General features: G+C 37.1%; 1 protein-coding gene across 1 annotated transcript in view; it reads right to left on the bottom strand.

Annotated features, from left to right (window-relative positions):
• The window catches only part of LOC121300729 (microtubule-associated serine/threonine-protein kinase 4-like), a 163,490-nt gene that overhangs the window by 68,430 nt on the left and 72,395 nt on the right, over nt 1-22,665 (bottom strand). Inside the window, exons 4-5 of the mRNA XM_041229486.1 lie at nt 18,157-18,188; nt 4,533-4,613 (exon numbers count right to left, since the gene is read on the bottom strand). Coding sequence (XP_041085420.1) covers nt 4,533-4,613; nt 18,157-18,188 — 113 coding nt within the window. The remainder of the gene's footprint in view (nt 1-4,532; nt 4,614-18,156; nt 18,189-22,665) is intronic.

A 22,665-nucleotide genomic window follows, 5' to 3' on the forward strand; every position in this document is an offset into this window, starting at 1 on the left:
GTGCATTTCAAAGCAAAGACTCAACCATGAGCACCAAGGCACTTTCAAAAGAACATCTGGACAAAGTTGTTGAAAGGCGCAGATCAGGGGATGGGTATTAAAAAATATCAAAAGCCTTGAATATCCCTTGGAGCATGGTCAAGACAATTATTAAGAAGTGGAAAGTGTATGGCACCACCAAGACCCTGCCTAGATCAGGCCGTCCCTCCAAACTGGATGACCGAGCTAGAAGGAGACTGATCAAAGAGGCTACCAAGAGGCTACCAACTTTGGAAGAGCTACAGGCTTTAATGGCCAAGACTGGTTAAAGTGTGCATGTGACAATATCCCAAGCACTCCACAAATCTGGCCTGTATGGTAGGGTGGCAGGAAGGAAGCCATTACTCAAGAAAGCCCACTTTGAATCCCGCTTGACGTATGCAAAAAAACACTCAGGAAATTCTGTACCCATGTGACAAAAAGTTTTGTGGTGTGGCAAAACTAAATGGAACTTTTTGGCCCAAATGAAAAGCGTTATGCTTGACGCAAACCCAACACAGCCAAAGAACACCATCCCTACTGTGAAGCACGGTGGTGGCACCATCATGTTATGGGGATATTTTTTCATCAGCAGGGCCTGGGGCACTTGTCAGGATTGAAGGGAAAATTAATGAAGCAAAGTACAGAGAAGTCCATGAGAAAACCTGATGCCCTCTGCAAGAAAGCTGAAACTGGGATTGAAGTTCACCTTTCAGCATAACGACCCAAAGCACACAGCCAAAGCTACACTGGAGTGGCAAAGGAACAAAAAGGTAAATGTCCTTGAGTGGCCCAGTCAGAGCCCCGACCTAAATGCAATCAAATCTGTGGCATGACTTGAAGATTGTTGTCCATCAACGCTCCCCAAGGAACTTGACAGAGCTTGAACAGTTTTGTACAGAAGAATGGTAAAATATTGCCAAATCTAGGTGTGCAAAGTTGGTAGAGACCTATCCCAACAGACTCACAGCTGTAATTGTTGCCAAAGGTGCTTCCACCAAGTATTAACTCAGGGGGGTGGAGACTTATCCAATTATGATCTTTCAGATTTGCATTTTTAACTTTTTTTTTTTTTTTCAATAAAATCTTTTTTCCCCTTAACAGTGTGGAGTATGGTCTGTAGATAAGTGGGAAAAAAAAAATCTTCATTTAAATGTGTGACACAACAAATGTGAAAAAAGTTCAAGGTGGTGTAGACTTTCTATAGGCACTGTGTGAACACACACCACACACACATGTGTACATAGGTATATATAATATATATATATATATATATATATATATATAATATATATATATATTATATATTTAATGACACGAACACTGATTTTGTCATCTCCAGACCAGCTGCTTTCTTCATACACAGGAACCCACAACCGAAATGCAATATCTGTGGCTTTATTGGAAAGCCAAACTGCAGAAAAAAAGACATACAAGATGTGGAACATGTGTAGTGTTTGGAATCCATTCTATGCAAAGATGATGCAATTACCGTATGTCACTCCATTCTGGACATTCAGAAAAAAAGAAACAGAATTCTCACTCAATGACAGATACTTAGTTATTTTCTTCTCAGAGTGGTAGAAAAACAAGGCGCTGAGCTGTAATGCACTCCTGTCATACTGTGATGCAATCACACTGGAAACAAAAGGCTCAATAGCATGTTTAAACTGAAGGTATTAATAATTCAATCGGTTTGGGTCCAGCGATTGTGCAATTGTTATGAAGCAGAACAGGCAGGCTGCAGCAAACAACAAAAGGAAATCAAGCTTGTGATTTTTATTATGCTGTGCTGACTATCAACACATTTACACCTCTGACACACAGTTTATGCAGCACTGAAATGGAAACCCTGCAGATCCTGTAAATAGTTTAGCTCCCTCCGCAACACACTTAAAATGCCACAGAGGCTACAACCTACACAAAGAGAGCGATCAGGAAAAAAAGGAAGCAACACTTTAAAGTGCTCTTGAAAGTAAAGTATGAAAAGAATATAGTTTGTCAGATGCATAGAAAACCTGCAGCAAGATTATAACTAGGTCAGACAAAATTAGTTTTAAAATCCTGAACGGTTTAAATCATATCTTAAAGTAATATACTGTGAAATAATCTTAACAATGAGTTTACTCTGTCTGAGCGTCACATGACTAGATGACTGTTATGACTAGTCTAAAATATGTTTTAAAAAGCCGTTTCCACAAACATCCTGGCTTTATTAACATCTAGCTGAACTGAAAAATAAGACCAGGCTTTAGATCATACACCCTCTTTCCTTTTACATGTTCCTAGCTGAAAAGCATCCCTTGCCTTTGAACATTTGTTTTTCAATTGAATCCCAGTTTCAAAACAACGGCCACAGGACTTTATTTTGAGAGGATACTGTATTGCTTTGTTTTATAGTATGTTGGCAACTTAATGTATGTGCTATTGTTATCTTTCAGCAATACCAAGGACGTGATTTGTGTACGCCACCTAACTGAGAAAAGTGTTTGGTATATGGCAATATGGAGACAACTTGAATTTGTTATATGAAACCATGTCATCTACAAACCCAAACAATCAAGCTTTATAGTGTGAACCACCTACATAATTCCTTGGGATGTACAAATACATGCACAGTATACATAATATGAGATTCCAAAATGATATGGTATTCATTGTCTTGCACTGAATAACATCATGGTTTAAAAACAACGCAGGAGGGTATTTTTTGGTAATTTATCAAAAAAGGAAAATGTTCATTATTAAGACATGAAGAGTTCCAAATGAAAGATTAGGAAGCATACTAAAAGGGTTAGGAGAGGAATCCATTAAAACATATTCCTCTGTTTGGGAATATCATTATAAAAATGATTGATGGTGTACTGGGTTGGTCTTTTGGGGGGAAACTGATTTACCACAAGCTGAAGCTTCTGTAATAAGCATGTCAATGACACAGATTATCATGGAGATCTATAAATCACAATGACATCTTTCTTACAAAAATGTTCTTGCATAAAGAGGAGAAAAAGCATAAAACATCTGCAACTTCCAACAGTCTAACAAAGCCATGCTAAAATGGAAGAAACATTACTTGTACTGAACTAAGAACTAATTACCACCACCTGAAACTACTCATTTAGAAAACTACTACAAGGACGGATAGCCAAATATGAATTTTCAAATAAAAAAAAAATGAAATGAACCAGCTGATGATGGGATGGTACATCAAAAAGATTAAGTAGAACTTGGGGAATGAAAGGAAAAAAAAAGGCTTTTAGGAGGAAGTTGTCAGTTACAGTAACAATTCATTCAATGGACCTCTGGTAAGATGGTAAGAAGAGAGAATGCATTGGCCTACTAAAAGCTTTAAAACCTGTGCTGGTTTGTGATGCAGGGGGATAGGATTTCCTGTTTGTTTAACCCCACTCACATTCTTTGTTGACAAGATATCACTGTATACCTTAATAGATAAACCCCACTTCAAAACAAAGGTGCAATACTTTAATAAGCATGACATCTCACAAGTGCAGTGGTAACCAAAATGTTATCCATTTACTCCAATACCGGGTGGGATATTCTTCATGTTGATTTTACCACGGGCACTGCCAAGCCTGGTATAACTGAATGTGACTGGCGTACCGGCACAGTGATCTTTTTGATAGGTATACAGTACAAGGTCCAAGAGATGTCCATGACTTTTTTTCATTTAGTTGAAGGAAAAGAAAAACACATCAACTTTGTACTGTGGAAAACAAAACCTTAGCATCTACCAGAGACTACAGACCCATTCTCAAAATAAAGGGAAGCACAGCTGTGAAACTGCCCATAGTGTTCAATACCATCAATCGTGAAACGTACTATGCAAACAAGGCTCACATACACACACACGTACATAAATAATATGCAAAATGCAGGACCGCTGTACTGCTGTTTAGAACTGATCTGAAATACACAAGTTTCTAAAAAGACAGGGTGGGACTTACGATCCTTATTAAGGTTTAGACAATAAATGTGTAGTAGTGATTATTTCCTCCCTATACATACAGAGAATAGTAGAGACTAGGAGGCATCTTGCCACACACCGCCTTAATCCTGCTTTCTACAGATAAATTTGAAACAATGTGTGTTAAGGCTTCATAACGTCACATTTCCAGCCTAAGTATCTGAAATTCACAGTGATTAGATTAGAAAGACATATGGCACCCAACACATGTTCATTCTCCAAGAGAAGCTTTTTAAAAGAATACAGTGTGCCGTTAATTTAAACAATCAAAGTCTGAAGGTTTTGTTTTCCCAGTTTGCCAAAAGAAGCTTTCGGGAGTGAGGTAAGGGGTTTAATGATATTTTACTGGATTTGTTTTGTGAATGCAGTATGTCCACCTGTTGTGCTCAACCCAGACCCCAAGAAAGAATATCTTTCAGCTGCTTTCCCTCTAAAGATTTGTTTCAATACAATTTGTTTAATTCATGATTTGTTGCTCAGCTTCCCCTGCGCCAAAACAAAATGGCCGCTTCGAAAGGCTCATCCTTACCTCCAAAAGTGAAACGCGTGCAGCGGGCTGCAAGGGCTGCAGGGGCTTGTAGGGGTTGGGCTCAAGCTTCTTGGAGTGAGGCTGCAAGTTAAACCGAGTTTAATAAAACAGATATTCTTTAGACAACACCTACAGAACTGCCTGTTAATAAGAACGCCCAGGCAGGCAGAGATGCATCATTATGCTGAATAATCACACACGCAAATTAACAAAACCAGATTTATTTAAGATGTAAACTCATCACATTACTTTTTACACTAGGCTTAAAATACCATTTTATATTCATTACAAATATTTAATGTACCAGTGTTTATTCAGAAAACCAGTGCTCAGTGGTATCTGTGTTGCTTGTGAAATAGATCATTTTAAATCACAAAGGTTAAGTCCTGATTTGAATCTGTCACCTCTGTAGAATGTAATTAAACTGGATGAGGTCATGCAAATGACACCCACAGAATGAACAGCTTGAGGATCAATATTAAGGCATTTGTGCATAGTAAAGGCCTTGCAAGGATCTCTGCAGACTTTGCACAATTCCCAAACTGCTTCAAACTAGGAAATTAAGACTTGCGTGGAAGTAGGACGGGGAAAAAAATATTCTCTAAAAGGTAAAACAGGATATAAGAAATATAAATAATGAGTCACAACACCAGTTTTAAACTACATGTGTTTTGCAACATTAATAAACTAGCAAGCCCTCTGTTTATTTACTATTCATTTTGTATAAATCAACTATGTAAAACATACTGTACACTAAATTTGGATTTGTATAGATAAAAACAATAATCATAATGAGTAACATTGTTTTTAGCAATACAAATTAAAATGTATTTTAAAATACTCGATACAAATTCTACATCAAACTTCTGGTTCATATGTAAACAAAACTGGTGCAATCTCACAAAAAAACCACAACAAAAAGCATTATTGTAATGATTAATAATTATATGATATTATATATATATATATATATATATATATATATATATATATATATATATATATATATATATATATATATATATATACACACACACACACACATACATATACATACATACATACATACACACACACACATTTTCCCAACAATATGGCATTTCATGGCAGTGCAGTCAGTGTATACATGTGAACCCAGTTAATTCTGGTATCTTGACACTATTGTAGCTGCCCTGTTTAAGGTTTTTGAAGTATTTGCTTAGAATAGAAGGCCTTTTGTAAAGCTGTTGCACAGAATAAACAGATTGGACATAGATTGTGAAGTCTTCACCATTGCAATGAACTGTTAAGATAATTATGCACTGTGTTTCTGTCCTCATAAATAAACAGAGAGCTCCTTGTTGTGAATCTGCTGCAGTATCCTGGCTTTAGACTCTCACAGACACACACACTCACTACGCACTGAGGCTGATGCTTGCTGCAGTGCATTTTAAATCATGTTTCTTCCACCTTGCTCTACTACCAAGATATTCAGCGGCAACCACATTCAGAGGCACTCTCACTAAACAACAGCATTGCCACCATATAGGAGATTAAAATACTGAAAAAGAGGAAAATACTCACTCCAAAGTCAGCCCTGGAATTCGCAGTCTCTCCCGCTGGGCTTTCATGGCTGCAGTATGTGAGCTCACTCTAATGTAACCAAGATATATTCATTGCCAGCATCACCCTGGCACTGACAAAGAGCCAACATGAACTACTATAAAGGAATGGACTAACAATCTATCTGGGGGTGGTGGAGGCAAGTTTGGGTCCTTCCAGTTCCACCTCTAGCTGTCAGATAAGAATGCCAGCTGCCTGCAGAGGCTGAAGGGAGCCCGTCCCCCCTCTCAGCTCTGATTCGCTTAGGAAACACAGCAAAGCCCAATGCACTCTGGACCCACATGCTTTATGCTTATCTAAAAATTGATATGCTGCTGCATATACATGCAATTCACCTCATACAACTAAAAAGCCCTCTTCATCATCACAGGGACTGGCAGCGCTTGAGTTAGCAATTACAGCAATGCAAGCTTTTCCTTCTTAACATGACAGCCATTCGTGCCTTCATTACAACAAATCTGTTGTCATCGGTTTTAAGCATTTCCTATTCAAAGTTTGTGTATGCATGCATGCACAAAGCCTGCATATGTATATTTACTGTATATTGAGAAATGCACACGACTGACCACTAACCTATTTTCCACTTCATCATTAATAACGAAATCTACAGTGCTGTCCCAACAACTTTAATAACAAATACATTGTTTTTTGTTTCTGATATGATTAAACACATAATTTTTTCAATTTTGAATTACTTTCTCAAAGAGACTATCAGTCTAAAATTAAATTTACAGTATATCCCAGAAAAAAGTGGCACATTACTTTGGACATCACAATGGGCCCCTCGCCAACAAACTCCCACAACAGGTAGCTATTGCCCTTGGGGTTACAAACAAATACTACCTACCAAAGCTTATGTATTAGGTATTGTATATGTATACACAAATACCATATAATTTCATATGAGTAAACATTCCACAAGTCGCTGATTTTTGCACAGCGCAACAACTTCAATGCCTATTTCATAAAATGCCATCAGTGACCACAGGCATGTCAATTATGTTGAGCTCCACTTTTTAAATTATTAATCCTAGATGGAGGGGCCTGATTTGCCAGTTACTGCTAACCATTATATTCTGTGTGCCGGTTAGCCACAGGGGCCTCAAATCAACAATAACACAAGGGCCTTGGAAAAAAAATCAGAAGAGAAGACAAAGAATAGAAATGGGAAGCAAGAATGTTTTATTTCATACATGAGAAAAGATCCATGATTCAAAAAGGTGGACTGTTTGCCTCTAGAAACATATAGAAATGGGTGGGTCCACGTCATCGCAACCAGAAACGGGACATTTCGTTGCTCCTCCGTCTCAGATTTTCCTAGAAAAATTCACCTGGGGGTTTTCAGACATGCTGAGTTCAGAAATGATAGCCGTTAAATTTTCGTGTGTAGCACCTTGTTCTACTCTTACTGAATAGGGCTTTTCAGAAAAAAATACTAGGAGCACCCTACTCACTTCTGGCAAAATACCAGACAAGAGGTAACCTACGAGTTTTCTTCGAACTTCAGCCTAACCCTAACCCTGTAGGGGATGTGGGTCCTAAAATTTAAGTATTGCTGTAAGAACCTTAGGGAATTCCAAAGTTCCAAACCTTAGTCCTCTAAATTCTGTGAAAAACTTGGTTTCATGTCCCACCACTGGTCATTAAACCCCCTTGAAACTAGAATTTTGATTCACCCTAAGAGATGTTTGGATAGATGTTGATGAGATCTACAAGCATCAAGCAAAATATTATGGTATCCGGGGATTTGGGATTTTTGCAGTTGCATTTGTCGTGCATTCAATCATTGCTTACGACCACTTTGGTGAGGCTAAAGTGCCACATCCCACATCTCACATGCCACATCTATCCGATCCGGCTATTTCTTCAACTTTGCATTCTCGGAGGATTGATCTAGAGGAAAACGTAACAGTACGTGCTTCCTCTGGCACTAGCTTGGAGCTGAGGGGTTATGAACTTGCATGGGACTTTGTTACAATGACATATTTGCAACTGACAAAACCCCTCTAAAAGAAATAGGAACTATCCATTTCCATATATATTTTTCATCAGTTTTGACCTGTTAAAATATTTTACCAAAACAAAACTATTGACCTCAGAACTACCTTGGGCAGCATCCTTAAACTTTGGTTAAAAAAAAAAAATAACTGAATACATATAGATATATACTATACGTACATACGTATATTTTACAGTCTATATTTTACAGTTTAAATATTTATTTATTACTTGTCATGACACACATGCATCAAGATATGAAATTAATAGAATAAGTAAGAGAAAAGCAATAGGCAAGTGTATGTTAATAAACTATAATAATAAAGTAACAAACTAACGTTAATAAACTGTAAAACTAAATTGACACAGCACCTCTACACACGATAAAAATGCAGCAGCAGCTCTAGATTAATTACGAATACCTGTACAGGAGCAATATTCAAGACATGCACACAATTATTTAACAGAATGGTGAAGCAACTCACCAGACCGGAAAACACCAAATTTCTCGACGACTTGTCTGATTCAGGTTTTTTTCAGGAGCTCGAACAATCTCAAACTTTTTGTACCATGAGAAACGGCAGCACTTTTCCCCATTTTTGTTTACATGCCATTTTGTAGCAATGAGTTTCACTCGTGGAAATTAGAATACAAAATGATCTAATGATATGACGACAGTTCTGGAAAGATTTAATAAACAAATCAGTGTGCCTCAAGACACTGTCGCGATGGCAAGTCACATTTGAAAAGATTGAATAAACCATTTGAATTTATGGTTGATGATGATGAGTTATCAGGTTACTAAACAGTACTGTATCAGTTGTGAACAAATTGCTAGTGGTGCCAGAAAGATTTTCTTTTAGGTGAAGTTCCTGTTCCTTTAGGCAGAGCTTTTACAACGGGAAAAAAATCAGGTTTCACCACAAAGGTGTTTTTGGATTTAAGCCACGCCCAAGTTAATTCCGTCACTTAAGACCAAAAAGTCGCACAAAATGTAATCTACTGAATTGCAACACAATTTTCCAAAATGTTTATTATTCATGTGAAGATAATGTAGAACTTGTTTTTATTATTATAAAATGGAGAAAGAGATTCTGGTTTTAAAATCAAAGTTTAACCACTGTCTGACTGGGGGCCCTGGGAAGATACAAATCTCTTTACCTCCTAATGCCTCAGGACAGCAAACTGAACAATTGAATTAAAACATGACTCACCTGCGAACAAGATGTGGCATCTCCTCTTTGGGAACCAGGGTAATTATATTAGAACACAAAAAGTGTGTGACAAGGAATTCATTACCTCTGATGAATTCCATCACCAGGCACAAATGCTGCTGGGTTTCTAAGAAACGCACTGAATGCACACAGCAATGGCTTTATTGCTCTATCCTGAACTAAATTTCAAAAATGTTTAATGTTTATATATATATATATAAAGCAGAAAAATAGCACTGTCACATTAAAAATTGATCATTTTCTCTAGAAGAATTATACGACAAATGTTCCTAAATATTTAAATGCTTACCTGAAAAAACAGTAAATGCTACATTTTCAAGACATTCTATTTTCACCATCACTGAATTATCAAAAAATAATAAAAACATAAACAAATGTAAAAACAAAGACATGTGAAATGTCTCCTTGTACATAGTGATCTTTAGCAGAAATATGTTCAATCTTTGATGTAGATGATGTGTCTCTCGTTGAAAAAATGTTAAAAGGAATCGTGCATCTCTATGCATTCATTCATTTACCAGAAGCAAACTAAACAGGCTGCCAGGTTCCTATCTGCAGTGTAACAGGTGGCATTGTAGGACATATTCCCTGAATATAATAATACATGAACATGTATTAATGACATAACTAGACTAACTAATGAAACTGCTGTGTCTTAGGAAAAAGAGCAAACTGCTGTGTCTTAAGAAAAAGGGCCCCTTGGTTCCTGGCAGGAATACTGAACTGAAGATGACCAGGGCTAGGAGGAGGACATCTGGACTGGGTGAGGCTGAAAGGACAGTGAAGAGACTGCGAAACTGCAAACGCAAGCGGTTTGGTACAAGGAAGACAAAGTATAGATGTCAACCAATCCCAACTCCAACAAGCTGCTGGACAAAAGGAAGCAGATAAAGAACGAATCAACAAGATTCGAGAGTTGAAAAGGCAAGATACGGAAATGATCTCATGAACGTGGCTACTCAGAGACGCCTGTAGACTGACCAGGCGCCTGAGCGTTTTCCTGTTAGCTGCCCGGGAGCTGCGTTGTCCTCCTACGCTGTAGCTCCCTGATGGCTGTGTGCTGAATCTACAGTGTGCAAAGAAGCGGTCGGCTGACGGCACATGTTTCAAGGGGGACAGCGTGTGCTCGTCTTCGTCGCTCCAGAGTCAGCGCAGGGGTGGTAGCGGTGAGCTGAGCCTAAATAATAATGGGCCATTTCAAATTGGGAGAAAATTATTATACATATTTCAACTGCCTTCTAGTCAAGCACGAATGCAGTGAGAGGATTTTTGAACTGTGTTTTTGCTTAGAGACTAAGAGATTTACTTGCTGACTTTTCTGATTTCTGTTTATCATTTGTGTACTTAATAAAATACTACTACTGATTAACCATTCCTTGTGTCTGCATGTGAATGTGTGTTCATGTAAATCCTCGATCTTTGAAACACATCCATTTAAATATTATTGAGAACAAATCAGCCCAGATATATAATTATCAATTATTGAACTGTTCCTGCAGCATGGAAAGGTACAAATCACAGGTGATGAGTCATAGACCATGGACCAAAAGGTGAAAGGTCACAGCACTTAATTCAGACACCACCCTGTCCCAGGAGATCTTACAATGCTATGAAAGAAATGATAAACCGCAAGCTGTAAGACTGCAAAACAATGCAAAAGAAATCCAATATTGTATATTTATATAAATAAAAAAAGGTGAATTACTTAAACACACAGCAAAAACAATAGTTTCAATATTCATTGAAGAAAATGCCCATATGAAATATCATCATTTAAATGTTCTGCATTAACCAAGTCCCAGTATTTCACATACTAGACATTTACACATGTACAAACCAAAATTGTATTGTGAAACATCTAGGTCACGCTTTATTTTAACCCTTTGCAGTCCATTTATTCAACACTTGTCAGACGAGACAGGTCCAATTTATTTTCACACAAGCTGTTTAAAAATCCCCCACCCCCCGAGTAAAACAGGTTTAAAACACTTAAAATAAGTGTGGCCAAACTTATTTCTATGACAAAATAGTATAGGCACTAAAAGTAGCAGAATAATGCATTGACTTTTATAATTAACATATATGAGATGTTTTGAACCAGAGAGCCACCAAAGTGGTGTTTTGACTGGACTACCTGTAATACAATGATGACAAATCACAATCGCTTAAAGTTTTTTTCTTCAGAAATCCGTTAACAAACAGAAGGATTTATAGACGATTTTACAGATAACCACCAAATTCTTATGGAGATAAGTGCATTATCTATTTAAAAGATATTACTGTGACAGGACGAGGAGCCCTGTACATGTATTTGTTAATTTTAGAAAGGGGTACCCCTCCGCCCCTGTGCAATTTATTGTTTTGTTGTATGATTCGCGAACACCCGAGTGGGTTGTTATTGTTGATTTGAATGGATGTTGTACTATTTAAAAATACAATGTTTTCTTTGTTATTGTTTGGTTTGGATATGGTCTGGCTGCTGCGATGGTAGCAGCTCGTATCTGCAAGACATCTCTTGAGAATGCGGCAATTTATTGAATTATTGTTTAAGTGCTTTAATTATTTTGTTGAAAATCACTTGCATAAGCTCTCTGCACTCTGGGTAGGTGTTGGAAAGGAGGAACGAGAGCGAGTGGATTAAAAATGAAACTAAATTATATATAGGAACAGTGAAGGCGATTGCCCAGCCTGACCTATAGTTTGTGTTTAGTGTTCATGGTTATTTTGTTTAAACTTTTATTTCACTCTGTGAGCAGTGTTTTTATTAAAATATTCTTGTATTTTTGTTATTTAAATAAACTGCACATGCCGCAGTGTCTTTTTGCCCTGCCGTGCTGCCTGTTTGTTTTTGCCCTGCCGTGCTGCCTGTTTGTTTTTGCCCTGCATTCTGGCCTGACGTCACCGCATCGGCTACCCTGTCACAATTACATAGAAAACAGAACTAGTCCAGTACAGTATGTTGTTTTTATTATTATTATTTTTATTTTTATTTTTTTTTACATGAAAATTGTTTTAGGAGGTGACTAATAATGGTATGAAATAAAGCTATAAACTGGGTTGATTTCTTGGTGTTGCCAATGGTCAAAGCTGAGAAAATAAACGTACAGTACAACTGTTCACCAAAGAGAGCACACCAAAGTTTTTCAGCTTGAGCTTGGTCAAGAAATATGATTTTGATTTACTGCTGTCATGAAACAGTTTGCTGGAAGCACATGCATCTGTGGGTAATGATGCACACAGAGCAGAATGTTTTTTAGCACTAAAGTACATTTTAGAACCCTTTTACTTTTATTAAATAAGCGGTATGGGTCATTTGAAAATGTGTTTTTTTAATCAAATACATGTATGCAAAAATTAATACAGGTTTACATACAGTATTGTACATTTCAGATGAACATTAAAGTACATACATTCTGACACTAACACAAAACAAAGTACCGTTGTGTGTAAATTGCTGCTAACAACATTAGATGATACATTTCTTACACTGTTATTATGCATTTCTATATATTTCTAGGATACATTTATTATAGTTTATTTTTTATACAAAACAGGAGGGCCATGACTACAATAACCAGGGTACAACTGATATATTGGATCCTTATCTGTATTGTTTTTAATGTTGTTTACATCATGAGGGAACTACTTATGTCACCGAGTGACTGAGTCCCCTACAATTCATTAAGCCAATGAGAAAGCTTAAATTGCTCTTTTGAACAAATCATATAGTAAATACAGCATACAATAAAATAAACACTCAGTTACAACAACTATTGTCACGGACAGTTCTTAGTTACACAATTTTACACTGCCATGACTTATTTTGTATACAGTACATACAATCCAGCATTACTGTCCTTTAAAACTAAAGGCTCTAGTTATACCCCAACTCCAAATAATAATTACACAGCTTTACTTCTCCACATGAATTTCCAGGGCAGAGTGTACAAGACATCCTGTCCTTTGTTTATGCATTTAATGTGTATGTTGATAATCAGGCTTTTGATTTTCCCAATTGTTGCCACATCGGTATTTTTTCAAGATCCACTACTTCATCAGTCACATAGCAATAAAGGCGTTCTTACACTAAAAGTTATCACTATACTGGCACAAAACAAAGATCACTCACCATAAACGTCTGGAAGTAGACTTAGGAAACAGAAAGTGTTGTCCAGACAGCATAACCACACAACACTTTAGAGGCGATTCATTCCACATAATTTAATAGACATAGTTTAGTGTTGTATTTTATTGTTTCCTGGTGGCAGAATAAACAAACCTCTTTGAACCCATACCAGGCTCATTCCTTATGGGTCATAATTCTTTCCTATAGCACTACTTAACAGAACTCAGCATTTAACCCCCATGGAGGTTTGTGAAATTTCCTCCCTCTATGAGCTAAAGCTTGAGGTATCATCATAACAGATCTTAAAGGCAACAAAATACAGTAAAGAGCCATGAGATGATGATATTATTGCCATAGCAACTCTGGTATCACAGGTCTTGGACTTCAAAGACTTGCAATTTCAAAAGGTAGATTTTTGTGTAAACGCTGCCAGAGGTTAAATTCTCTCACAATCTTTTACCATAAACCCGGCCCTGTAGGGCAACATACAGTTTATTATTATTAAAATAGTGTGCTGAATAAATGTTTCATTTGTTCATTTAAGTAATGTAGTGTGTGGGTTTGAACAACAACTGTGTGGAGTACGGCTCTGGCTGGGCAACCCTTTCATAAAACCAATGACAGACGGAGAAGGGAAAGCAACCAGCCATGAAGCTTTTAAAAAAATTAAAAATAAATAAATAAATAAATAAATAAATAAATAAACACTCAGTAGTATGACACACTGTTAGACAATTTGTTAAAGCATCCAGCCAAACAACTTTTCTGAAAAGGCATGACATAGAGAAAAGACTACTGGTTCGTCTGTGACAGAGGAATGCTTCATAGCTGAGTTCGCAGACCTTTCGATCTTGTACGTTTTTTTTTTTCTTTTGGTTTAAACGACACACAGTATAGAGAAATGAAATATACTGTAGCAGCGACCCAAGATGCGTTCTGAAGAAAGAAGCAATGAGGACTGTACAATACACCACAAACAGTCTTTAACATCAATGAATTAAACATCTAAAACCTAGCACCCCATAATTACTACAAATGAATGGTGCAAGCATCTGCCCTCTAAACCTATTCTAGCCTGTTTAACTACTGTAGTATTACAGTGATAAAAAGCTACACAGACGCCACATGCTGTGCAATGCAGTAAAGATAAATTTTAAAAGGGTAAAACATTTACCAGTAGGGTTTCACCTATAATGTTGCACAACATTTATTCCTCGAATATTAATTTACAAAAGATATTATAGAGAAACCGAGCAGAATGTTTTTGTTTTAAAAACAAACGTAACATTTTCTCTCTCTCTCGAAATACGTCAGTTTAAAGCTAAGCTGCAGATTAAATAAATAAATAAATAAATAAATAATAAAAAGATGAACGTCCCCAGTTCAGGGATGCAAAGGTTAATACAGTTTAGGTTGTCATTTGCCTTTCATATTCCAGTTAAGGCAGACTCTAATCTAGTTAATGGAAATAAGACCAACGTTATCAGTACTACATAAGAAAATACACAGGATATCCTGTTTATAAGCCACATTCATGGTCAATTGTACTACAGCCAGACACAGTCTAACACAGGCAGCCCACACCCAAACGTTATTTTATTTCCGTTTGCAAAAGGCCTTGGCACAAGTTATGCCCCCTCAATGTGGTGTCAGGTTGTTCACCTTTATTTTAACACCCTTGGCATGGTACATATATAAGTACCACATGGTGGACAGCTACAGAACAGTCAGATAGAATGATTACCTTTAATAAAAACTAAACAAAAAAATAATGTAAAAATGAAACACTATTTAAAATGTAAAAAAAAAAAATCTGAATGAAAAACAAGGCAGGATTTCCTGGTTTCTAATCTCGTTAAAACCCTTATTGGGCTACACTACCTCACTTCAGGTGATTTCTGTTGCATAAAAACTTTGGGGAAAAAAAAAAAAAAAAAAAAAAAAAAGCAGAAAGCAGGTCAAAACCACAAATTCAACACACAAAGAAGCCACTTTGCAACCCTGCTCTCTGCTGTAAAGAAATGGCCATCTTCTGGCTGACAGAGATGCTGCACCCACAACAGTATAAATGCATTACAACATTATACACACTATAATATACATTTGAAAATCAGGAGGCCAGTTAAATTTAAATTGTGCCATTATTTTACTTTAATATATTTGTTTTCTTTTAAATAGTAGTAATTGTTATTAGTGCAATAATTATTCTGGATTACATTTATCAGAATTTAATATCAACCTCCTACAGCTTTCAAAATCATGATTTGCTCTAATTGAGATTAAACCTGCCACCTACGGTAATGAGGGTATGCAATGAAGTATAAAGTTAAGTGGCTCATAAGGGCCTTTGTAAATTAGACTATTGCTGCTGTAGCTTCCAAGACACTAAAACGAAGAAGCGGGATGTGAGCATGGAGCCCCTTACATGTAAAGTTCTGATGTTAACCCTTTGTCAGTTATACGCTACACAGGTCTGAAAAACAAAAACAATGCCAAAACACACACAGAAGCAAACCATTGCAAACAGTTCACCAACCCATTCATACAAAAAACAAGGCACTGCTGGTTAACCTTACATTTACACATGCAATGGAATAAATCATGCACACCTATTCATGAGTAGTGTTTGAACTTGCATATGCCGAGTTTTAATGTAATGCAGTGCAGTGTACAATGTCAAAGTGCTTGCAAGATGATGCTGATACATAAAGGGTAAAATAATCAGTTTAAACAGTGCCTTTAAAAGAAATCACATACTTTTCTAAAATCAGTGACTTTCATGGATACTGTAAAACATTCACACTCAAAGTTAACCTCGGAAGTAAATCTGACAAAAACAGATAATTTGAGCATCAATGTTTTGGGTCAAGTAGCAGACACACGCTACTGTCCTAACTGGTTTTAAAGTGTTTTAAATAAATAAATAAATCTGCAATTTTAATTACCGTAGCTGCCTGCAGATTCATTGATTTCCTTTTAAAAAGCACCATCAACCATTTCATTATAAATATTGTAACCTTGTATTCAGAGGGAGGGAGGTTCATACCCTCAAACCCTCCTGACGATTTGGCTATTGGCCTCACAACATATCAAGTTACATCTTGTACAGTGTCCATTACAGGAGGCAGGAAAGATGATCGAAGCCCACTCGCTGTTTAGCGTATCACATTCCATATCCCATATCACAGTGTGATGCTAGAAGGATTTTTCAAATTTTTTCCACAGGAATCATCTAAAAACCTGTTAAGGGTACACCACTTGACATGCAGGGAGAAAAAGTAAATCAAGCCAGACACATCTTGATTGGTTTCAGGTTAGGTGAGCAACACGAACAAGCTTACTGGTAATTTAAAACTTTGGATGAACTAGAGTAGTATGAACCACTAAACATTCAACAAACAGGTGTCAAATAATTAGAAACAGGTTGTTAGAAAAGGAACTCCTGCTGTTTGTAAGTTAGGTAGAGTTGAGAGGGTCTTATGAGACAGTCCCTTCTGATTAGACATACCATAGTGTACTGTAATGTACATTTCTACAACTTGGTTGCAGATAGGACTGGTACATTCATTGTTCTGAGTATTGTTATTTATTTATTTTTTTGCACTCACTTCAAAATAGGCTTGACTTTTTTTTCTGTCAAATGGATTCCACACGTGCGTGTCAAATTCTTCCAGCGTTTCTCCCTCGGCACATGAAGTTACATTTGTGTGATAATTACATCAAGAAAATAACATTTCATTATTGCATGCGAGCTACACGCACTCAGTTTCAAATTACTTGCTGTAGAAGAACCGCATAGCATGCGTTTTCAAATTATCAAAGTACTCTGGTGCCTGTGGTTTTTGAAACATGTCGCTGAACTCACTGATGAAGGGTTAGGAATCAAAAGAGTTGAGGCAGTGTGAGCGAACACAGTACCAGAAACAAGCACCTGGAACAAGGCAAAGCAGCCCTTCATGTATACCAGCCAATTAAAGGTACCACCAAATGCATCACACTGACAGCTGGGAATGATAATTACGAAGAAAGAGATGATTTTGTTGAATTTTTTATGTAATGTGGACAAAACAGTGCTTTTAAATTATAGGTATACTAAACTGACTGTCACTTATAAATCAATATCTATTCTATAGCTGTATTTTACAGTTAAAGCTTGTAATTATCCAAGGCATTTAACTGTAGCTCAAAGCTGAAATTTCTGACAGATACATAAACTATCCAACATCCCTTAATGATTTATAATTAGCTACCGCAGCCAACAGCTATACATTTCTAAACTTTAAATTATAAAAAAATAATTAAAACATGGTTTTCATTTAGGGATTTTAGATGTATACTTTTTGTGCTGGCAACAAATTCGGTCACTTATATTTTTAACCCTGGATTGCAGCTACCTAAGTATACAAGTTTCTAGAAATCCAGTGAACAAGCAGATCAGATGTTTTACAGTATCAAAACAGGATCACTAAACAATGTGCCTCCACCTTTTAAAAGACACATACTTTGTCATTTGCAAACTATCCCTCGAGTATCCATTCGGTAGCCAGACATTACACATTCCACCAAATCAGCCAGTGGTTCCTTCTATGCCATATGAAATTCAAAGAAAAGCAAAAGCTTGGTACTTTGAGGCAGGGGAAGAGATAGAAAACAGTTTACTTACAAACTCCCTCTTCTTGGAAGGCTCAGTTCTTTCTGTAAAAGAAGAAAAACAAATCACTGATATTGTTCTCGGAGGAAAAACAAAAGAATAAAACATGAAAAAGAAATAGCCAATCAATTACAGATCTGTCAAAATACCACTACATCTTATACTGTGTACAGATGTGCTCTTGTATACAGAACATAGGATGCGATTCCGAGCAGCCAGACCCACCCTGCTTGATGAGATTTTGGGATCAATAAGCTACTAACAACCAAACGAGCAAGATGGGCCGAATGGCCTCCTCTCGTTTGTAAACTTTCTTATGTTCTTAACTTCGATTTATACAATAAGAGACACCCTACACACAATGTATTAACTTGCCGAAGAAGCTAGCATTACCCTTTGGCTGCTATTCTTCAAGAAAAACAAACAAAATAATGTATTTGATGAGAGGCAGAGTTATAGATAAGAGAAGCATTCATTTAAAAGTCACTTTCCACAAAGTATGCTTTGAATACTATCGTTTCTCTCAAGGACAAAGACAGCTGCTATGCTTCACGGTACAGAGATTACAAAAACAGAGACGTTAAACCAATATTTTATTGACAAGAGTCCTAAACTCGGCTATATTAGGTTGTTCCTGTATCAACTGAACAGGTCAGCAAGTGCACAAGTCGCGCAGCAAGCCTGACCTGCGAGTTGCAGGGTTCACGAAACCCTGCACTGATTGTTCCCACAGAGACTCCAGAAGGTCCCTGCCCAGGTCTCCAGTGTCAGTGATTTGAACCCTGGACCCCTGTTCACGTCTCCGCTTGCGGTAGTGTTTGATACAGCCATTCCCCGCTATCAAATAACTGCTCGTCTGTTAAGGCTTTAAATAGCAGAGGTATTGTTGCTATTATTGTCTGGTATTTCATAATTGGATGATCAGACACCAGGCTTTCATGGGAAGTCATTAGCATTCTGTATTTAAAAAAAACAAAACAATAAAAACAGCAACACCAAACACATCTATCAGAGTCACGACTTCATAGAGTCTAGAGATCCCAAGATTCTAGTCATCTGTTCTTACTGTGTTATAAGTTTTAGCTGACCCACTTCACAAATCCGAGGACAGGTCCTCCAGAGACAAGCCTGTAGATTACAGCAGAACCAAAGAAAAAGGACCGCACAGCCTCCAAGCAAAAAACATAAAAATCACTATAATTCTTGCATCTATAAACACCAAATTGCAGTAAACTATTAGCATTGATCCCCAGGAACCTTTCATGTGGGGAAAGCCCCAGGGGCCTTTAGCTTGTTATGGTGTCTAATTCAAAAGAATCAATAAGAGCTAAAAAGGTTTATTAGCAACTAAAGTGACAATTATCATTGGGCTTTGGGGATTTCACGCTGCTGACTTCAAACTGAAAATGCAACGCCATTCGATTGCTAGGGCACTTTTAAAAGGGGTTATCTGCAGCACAGAATAGGCAAAGAAAAAAAAGATAAGCGTGGTACTATACAATGAAAGTAGTCAAAAATATATTAGGTCGTGAGTGAGGGCTCTTTCTGAAAAAAAAAAAAAGCGAGGCGACAGAACAAAGTAATACACAATAGACAATTCTCTCAGATAGTCTACCACACATGCATTACAAAGGGGAGTACAGATAAAACCACAATACAGATAAAACAAATATAAACTATACTGCAAAAAAAAGGTTGATTTAAGCTGTAACAAAGATTCAGCCATTACTTTAGACAATGACACTTAACATATCCATAATGTTTTTTGCTTAATGAGAATGTACTTCTAACCCGCTTATTGATATTCTAATAAACTATGTATAGAGGCTGCAATGTGACTAAAACAGAGCAGTGATTGCCAGCAGCAGGTACCGTCACCCATCTGTATCCACAGAGGTGAATGATTCCTATTGTTCAGCGGCTGAGACCAAGTCATTTTGCAAGTTATTTATAATCTGTTTTAAAGTGCTCTACTGCAAGACTTGCAGCCCAAGAAGAGTATGACCTTTCTGCCAGGGAACCAGATCTCAGTGTGCTGCAAGATTAAAAATGTTTTCCATATGTGATTAAAATATTGAACACAGAAGACTCGTTTATAAAAGTTACAATATCAAGTATTTTTCAGGGGATTCACAACTGCATTGACACTAACAATTTTCAGAAAGGGTTTTGGTTTTATGACCCGTTACAGATATCTCCGCTGTTTGCACTGCAGTGAAGCTACTGTAATGCAGGGATTCGCGTATCTGCAGGATAACTATGTTGCTTTGGTGCTTAATGTTTTTACCAGGTGAAGTGTACCAGGTGGATATCGTGGCAGCTTCAGTAGCTCTCAGCTAAACTTGGATAGAAACAAGGAGTCATTTTGATTGCATACTACCTATAGGCCTATATTTTTCTTGTGATGCAATTGGACAGGATTTTCAAACATCCTGCCACTGCAAGAGACCAGTTGTTTTTCTGTTTGTTGTTTTTAATAATGTAGTTATTCAATAATGCAGGAAAGCCCGTGAACACAATACAGAGTAGACCACATGGTATGTAAAATGTAAAAAGATCCAACATTTCAGGCTTTCTAGTCATCTAATGAATAATGACAGCTCTATTCGGAACCATTTGGTTGAGAAAAAAGGTTTTTAGTTGAAACTGTTATACCAACACAGTTAATAAAGTTCCATAGTGTATGTAGACCAATTTCTGACAGTCCATTATAATCTGGAGACAATCTTCCTGAATAAGATTCTATGCATAAATGGTTTTTCTCAACCCCAACAATTACTATGCTATGTATGTTAATTTAATACAACAATAACATAATACACAACATGTATGAAAACAATGTATGAAAGTCGTACAAGATATATATTTGGTAAGATGTCCAATAAGAACCACTTTGGATTAATGCAGGTATTTATTTGAAAAATATGTTGTAAAACGATTTGGGGTGGCCAAGCCACAAAGGCGCTATATAAAATGAATGTGTTGCTACTGTTGTTGAAGGCTATATTGGGGCATTATTTTAATACTACATATGTTCCAGTCTTTAATAGAGTCTACCACAGTTATGTCAATTATAATACAACGGGTATATTGCGAAACAAACAATTACAATTTCTTGTAGTAACTGTATTTTGCCAGTAGATGGTAGTACATGACATTTGTTTTCCTAAATACAGTGAAGCAAGTAAACCTATACAGTGACACTACTGGTGACAATTACAGGACACAATTCATAACACTTGCTCTTGTTCAAAAATGAAGCACAATAATTCTTATAATACAAATAAATACCTTTAAAATTACATTTTTTTTTTTTTTTTTGCACTAGATGAAAAGCATATACCAACATTACTAATGATCAGGGGTCACCAGTATTTCCTTCTCCATTAATCCCTTGACCTGGTTTGGGTTCACAACAGCTACTGTAGTGCATTGACCAGGCTGCACAAGCCATCAGCTGGACAATTTAAATTCTGATCCCTCCTCGCACAAAACTTCACTCCCCACCTTTAGCCTCAGAAGAAACAGAGCTCTCCATCAGTACTGTTTCAATTCAAGTAGAAACCCCATTGCCCAGTGTACAGAAAGGGTCATACCTCATGAGGAGGCTGCACGTGACAACAGAAGCCTGGAAGATGAACTTCAATGTGTCGTATCAATCACATGGCCAAGTTATGTATGGTGGTGGTTAAAGATAATGCCGCAATCATTTCAATGTGCCGTTATCCCCAAGTTTAAAATACATGTAGATCAGAGAACATCTCATTAAACTATGTAGTGCGAAGAACAAGTTGTACTTATATACAGGCCATATTTCTAGCTAGCACAATGGAATAAGCCTAACCTTGTTCTATTTGTAGTTTATCCAGACAAACACAGCCTCCTGCATAAATGTACATTTCATGAAAATCTAAATTAATCCTGTACCCGCAGTATGCAATATCCATCTGGTGAACTTTATTTTCAGCAGGTCATAAAAAATATGATTTGGTTTTTTTTCAGATAAAAAAACAACAACATATAGAAAATACATTCTCTGCCGGCATTCCAGGTCAGCAGATGGCAACACCATTCAAAGGCTAACTTGTAATATATAATTGCTTGTACCATGAACAAACACATTGAAATGGTACTATATGCACCTTCCGTAGACTAACTGTATAGTCAGGTGTTAGACACATATTTAAATGAGAAAAATCACACCATTTCATTGACTTGCTTTATCAATACTCAAAAGGAATGAATAAACCTAAATAAAAGTCACCTTGTTTTTTTTTTTGTTGTTGTTGTTTTTCTTCATAAAAAGCAATTACGGGCTCCCAAGTGGCGCATCCAGTAAAGGCGCTCGACGTGGGGTGCAGGATGTGCTCTATAGCCTGGAGATTGCAAGTTCGAATAAAGGCTATGTCACAGTCGACCGTGACTGGGAGTTCCTAGGGGGTGGCACACAATTGGCTGAGCGCTGCCCGGGTAGGGAGAGCTTAGGTTGGCAAGGGAATCCACGGCTCACCGCGCATCAGC

Source organism: Polyodon spathula, chromosome 2, assembly GCF_017654505.1.
Source record: "Polyodon spathula isolate WHYD16114869_AA chromosome 2, ASM1765450v1, whole genome shotgun sequence".
Taxonomy (NCBI): Eukaryota; Metazoa; Chordata; class Actinopteri; order Acipenseriformes; family Polyodontidae; genus Polyodon; species Polyodon spathula.